The 5,919-nt window shown below is 26.9% G+C and overlaps 1 protein-coding gene across 1 annotated transcript; it reads right to left on the minus strand.

The window, feature by feature from the left end:
* Positions 1–2,422: 2,422 nt before the first annotated feature.
* LOC136091126 (uncharacterized) lies at positions 2,423–3,010 on the minus strand. The gene has a single exon (XM_065818111.1). The coding sequence runs from the start codon at positions 3,008–3,010 to the stop codon at positions 2,423–2,425; it is 588 nt and encodes a 195-aa protein (XP_065674183.1).
* Between the last annotated feature and the right edge of the window lie 2,909 nt (positions 3,011–5,919).

Below are 5,919 nucleotides of genomic sequence, written 5' to 3' on the forward strand. Positions count from 1 at the left end.
CTTGGATACCTAATCATTTTGATTATATTGCTTTAGGCCATTAGTCAATAGTTTAAAGTGTACACTGCTTGGCCTACTTATACAAGCATAGTTAACATAAGAAATTTAAAATGCTTTTTTTTCACAGATTTATTCTGTCTATATATCTTTGCATGTAATGCATACAAGGTTTTAAAAAAATATTTCTGTTTTACTATTCTTTATAAAAAAATTATTTACTATTTCCTTTTTTTTAGGTGCAACTTTTTTAAGTTGTATTTTAATTCACATTATTAAGTTATTATATAGCGGTTGATGTTGTTGATAATATGTAAAAAAATTATTTAATTTATGAAGAGAAAATACTTCAATTTCACAAAGCGCGACATGTTTATTACAAATATTGAAGTTTTTTTTAATACTTTAAATAGCGCATTATAGTTCTTCTAAATTGTAAACATCAAATTATTTAATGTAAGTGCTAAACTTAAAATGATATAATACAGTTTAAAATAAAAGGTCATATAAAAAACAGTCCTTTGTTTTGGTCAAAGGTGATCAGTTGTTCTAACATGATGCCAATGATTCCCCAAAATTGTGAAGATTTTCAACTTTTTTTTTAGAAAAGGATATCCTGCTCTTTTTTTTTTGTTGTTTTTTTTTTTTTTTTTTTTGCTTTTTGTTCTTTTTATTTATTCAAAATAAGTTTTACAATATAAGAATGAATAAAATACGTATAGTCAGAATTACAATTTTGTTAACGTTACAACAAGAACGCGGATACTCGCAGAAGATCATAAGATCTTGTCATCGAGAACCGCCTAAACAGATTTTAAATAATAAATAATCCTTTAATAATTCATAAACAAATATTCACACATAAATACAAATATAATTATTTATACATATTTAAACATACAAACATGTAAATAAATATATTTACACATCAATATATATATATACACATACAAATAATACGCACAAATACACATACATATATACGTATATATATATATATATATATATATATATATATATATATATATATATATATATATATATATATATATATATATATATACATATATATATATATAAGTTAAGATAAAAGATTTCGTATATATAAATTACGATAAATATTTCCTAAGAGTATTAATAAAAAACAAAACAAACTTAAAAATATATCAGAATGTTTTCAACTGAGAAAAGAATTTCTTTCAATTTTCTTTTAAATAAGAAAAAGTTCCATTCATGAGAGAAATCAAGAAGTTTTAACACTATTTTGTTCCATAAAAATGCTCCTCTAAATGAAATACAAAATTTACCAAAATTAGTTTTGAAAACTGGTTGAAGAATAAAATTTTCATTACGCAAATTGTATTTATTTTTAACTTTTAAAGAATATAAATTGTGAAAAGAAATTGGAGATGTGCGAGACTTACATTTAAACATAAAACACAATACATTAAAAATATTAAGTTGATATATATTAAGAATATTCATTTCGTTTAAAAGAGGCTTAGCATGATAAAATCGATGTTTAAAATTAATAAGTCCTGCAACATGTTTCTGTTGGCGATAGAGTGGTTCTAATTTAGTTTTACTTACACTACCCCAAGCCGCATTAGCATAGTTTAGATGGCAATGAATAAAAGAGTGGTAAAGCTGTATTAAAGTATGTTTATTTAGCATGCTTCTTATTTTAAATAGTATTTCTATACTTTTGGAAATTTTAGAGGATAAGTTTTCAATGTGTTTTTTCCATGTCAGATTTTCATCAATAAAAACCCCTAAAAAATTTGTAGCCGTTACTCTTTTAATGTCATCTATAAAAAGAGCAGGCAATTCACTTGGTAGAAGATGCTTTTTGTAGTATGGATGAAAAAGAGACCATTTTGTTTTTTCAATGTTAAGAGAAAGCTTATTTAATTTAAACCATTCTGAAATTTTAATTAGTTCTATGTTCATACTTTGAAATAGGGTAATTATGTTACTATGAGATAGAAAAAAATTCGTGTCGTTAGCAAACATAATTGTCATTAAATTAGATGCTTCATAAAGATCGTTTATGTAAATGAGAAATAGGAGAGGTCCTAGGACAGACCCTTGAGGAACTCCGCATGTTACATCTAACAAGTTTGATTTCGATGATACGTCATAGTGAACAAATTGCTTTCTATTACTTAAATAACTTTTTAAAAGCTTCAAAACATTGCCAGAGATTCCATAATATTTAAGTTTTTTAAAAAGAATTTTATGATCTATCGTATCAAAGGCTTTAGTCAAGTCAATAAAAATGCCTAAAGTAAATTTGGAACTTTCAAATGATTCAGTAATATATTGTGTTATTTGGAGTATAGCGTGTTCAGTGGAGTTATTTTTTTTAAACCCATATTGATTTTTGTATAGGATATTATTTTGAGAAAGATGATTAAAAATTTTATTATAAAGAATTCTCTCTATAATCTTTGAGAAAACAGAGAACAGATATTGGACGGTAATTACTAACATTAAGTAAGTCTCCACCTTTAAATATTGGTGAAACTTTAGCTATTTTTAATTCATCAGGAAAAATTCCTTGTTGAATTGAACATTTAAATATTTTAAAAAGGATATTTTTTATGATATCATATGAATCAATGACAATGTTTCCATTGATATCATCAGGACCGACTGCTCTATTTAACTTTAGCATTTTAAAAGCTCTATCAAATTCATCAAAAGACAATTCAAAAGAATTTAGATAAGATATTAAAGGAAAACTACATCTGTTTATTGTTTTGTTTATGTTTGAAATTTTTTTTGCTAAATTTGATCCAACTGAAGTAAAGAATTCATTCATTTTATTAGCTACCACTCCTGGATCATCAAATATTTTATTATCAATTTTAATAGCTTTAGGTAAAGAGCTAGCTTTCAATTTCATACTGCCTGTAATTTCTCTTAAAACTTGCCATGTTTGCTTTGAATTATCTTTATATTTTTCTAGTAAATTTATGTAGTATCTTTTTTTTAAATTTTTTCTTTGCATTTCAAATTTTTAAGCGTAATTCTTATAAATTGTTTTACTTTCTAATGTTCTCGTTTTTAAATACGTTATATACAACTTTTGCTTAACTTTAGAACTTTTTCTGAGATCTTTTGTAATCCATGGTGACGTGAAATATTTTTTTTTTTTTTAGTATTTTATGTTTAGGAAAATTAATATCATAAATTTCAAAAAATGTTTTTAAAAACGAATTATAAGCTAAATTAGCATCATTAGAATCTATATGTTTCCAATAAAGCAAAGATAATTGTTCCTTAAAAGCAGAGCAATTCGCTTCCGTAAAAAAACGTTTGATGAAAGGTTTATTATGGTGTAGAATTTTTTTGATGTTTGTGTTTATGGAGAAAAAAATGGGAAAGTGATCAGAGACGTCACTTTTAATAATACCTTTTTTTTAAAATAAGTTAAAAACGTCAGTTGTAATTATATTATCTAATATAGAGGCTGATGTTGATGATATTCTGGTAGGCTTATTTATTAACGATATCGCTCCAATTTCAAAAATGTCATTATAAACCTTTTTAATGTTAGTATTAGTGTGGTATTCAAAACATTTTAAATTAAAATCACCAATTATGTAGTTTAATTTCTTTTCATGTGAACTTTTTTTAATTATATCATTATGTAAAAAGGCATTAAAATCCTCAATTAGGCCATTTGGTGGGCGATAACAACAACTTAAAATTATATTTTTGGCATTTTTAGTTAAAATTTCAATACTTAAAACTTCTTTATCGCCATCAGAAATGCTTAAGTCTGGCCTGTTAATAAACCGCAAGTATTCATTCACGTAAAAAAGAATACCACCACCTTGCTTTTTATTTTTACGCGCTAAAGAAATTAAATTAAAACCTGGAAGGTGGAGATTTGAGTTTTTAACATCATCAGAACTGCACCATGTCTCTGTAATGCATATTATGTTAAAAATATTAGAAGTTTCTTCTATATTACTATGAAAAGTATCAAAGTTTTTTTTAAACTTCTTATATTAAAAAGAATAACATTAAGAAAATCCCTATTAAGATAATCTTTCAATTCATTGTTATAAAAATAAGAGCAGTTTTGTAGAGCACTTGCTTCACTAAAATAATTTATGTCAGGATCGGATTCATTATCAAGTAAAAAATCATTAATTTGAAAAAAGTTAAATGAAATTGACTCAAAATTTAGTTGGTTTGAATCCATTTCAGAATTTAAATAATTTTATAACTATGAATTGAAAAAAAAAAAATTTACCTAAAATCGCGTGTGAATAATTTGTTATAAGTAACCATAGCATACTTTCCTTTACTTCGTAGCTCCTTTGCTTCCGCGAATAACTTTCTTCTTATTTCCATAGTACGTTCGCTAAAATCTTCATTTATAAACAAATTTTCATTCCAGAGTTTTGCCTTTACGAACTTATCCAAAATCGCGTTCTTGTCTTTATAGTTTAAAAGTTTTACAACAATAGTTCTATTTATTCTTTTAACACCCATCACCTTTTTTCCAACTCTTTGGGCTCTCTCAATTTCGAATTTACCATTTAAACCCAATTTAGTTTTTAAAATTTCTCTTATTTTACTTTCAGTTTCTTGCCAGGTTTCAATTTCTTTTTCTTCTATACCATTAAATCTCAAATTATTTTTGCGACTCCTATCTTCAAGTTCAGCCAACTTATCTTTAATAACGTTATCATTTTCTATATTTATTTTTGTGTCGTTCAGTTGATATACTGATGACATTGCTGTTTTTTTAAAAACATCTATTTCCAATAGTAAATTTTCATATTTGTCACTGACAAATTCAACACTTTTTTTCAGGTCACTTACTTCATTTTTTAAGTTTTTATTTTCTTCTTGCATAACTGATATTTTACTCTCTAGTTTATCAATCCTGTCGCTTAATAGCTTCATTATTGTGGTTTCATGAATATCCATAATTTCTTTTAAATGAGTAATTGAAATACTTTTATTAGCCATTTTTAAGTTTAATATTAAACACGTCCGTTCACTAAAATGTTCACGGCCGTTATCCGTTAGCTTTGAACTGTCAAGTTGTCATTGATGCTGTGTGTGTTTAAATGTGCCATTTAAACACACTTTAGAATATGATCCAAATGCAGGCTTCCTTTTTGCAGACTCAGTATACGGGTTGTCACCAGTAATGTTTACACCGTTTAATCAGCCGACTACACCAGAAGAAATATATTTTAATAAAGTTCACCGTCAGGTTCAGAGGTGGAGCGAACGATTGGACGTCTTAAAAACCGTTGGAGGTGTTTGCACAAAAGTCGTGGAACACTTCAGTACACCCCAACAACTTGCTACAACATATTTTTTACTTTCATTTTACTAGAAAACTTTTGCATTTCCTTAGGATTAAAAATTCCAGATGACATTAACTTTGAGGACAATGATGAAAATTATGTGCATGGTATTCAACCTGAATTAACTCAAACCAACTAAATTCGACTTGGCATTATAAGAAAGACACAAATTATAAACTATGTGTGTGCAAATCAAAAGCAATGATGTATTGTTAAAATGCTCCATGGGAGCCCGCAGGATATTTTGTTTTAGATATGACACATTTAGGCATATAAGCTTACCCAGCTAACACATGCTTAATTGGCCCAACGTTGGGTTAACGTTGGATTGGATGACTAACGTTGGCCCAACGTAGTGCCAACGCAATGTAACTCGACGTAGATTTTCATCACATTGGCTCTACGTTGGGCCAACTTACTTTGAAAAACCTACGCTTGCGGCTTATCGAGCTATTCACGCAAAGCATTTATATATAGCATTACAATCTCCATTTTAAAATAGTTTGCTTTTTATAATGGCATCGTTGTAAATTAATAGAAAAAGCAAAGTAATTTTTGAGTGTTCCGCAAAGATATTAGAGCG

Source organism: Hydra vulgaris, chromosome 14, assembly GCF_038396675.1.
Source record: "Hydra vulgaris chromosome 14, alternate assembly HydraT2T_AEP".
Classification (NCBI taxonomy): Eukaryota; Metazoa; Cnidaria; class Hydrozoa; order Anthoathecata; family Hydridae; genus Hydra; species Hydra vulgaris.

Excerpts from the sequence above, each read along its gene's own strand:
- LOC136091126 (XM_065818111.1), bottom strand. The coding sequence starts at position 3,010 with ATGCAAAGAAAAAATTTAAAAAAAAGATACTACATAAATTTACTAGAA.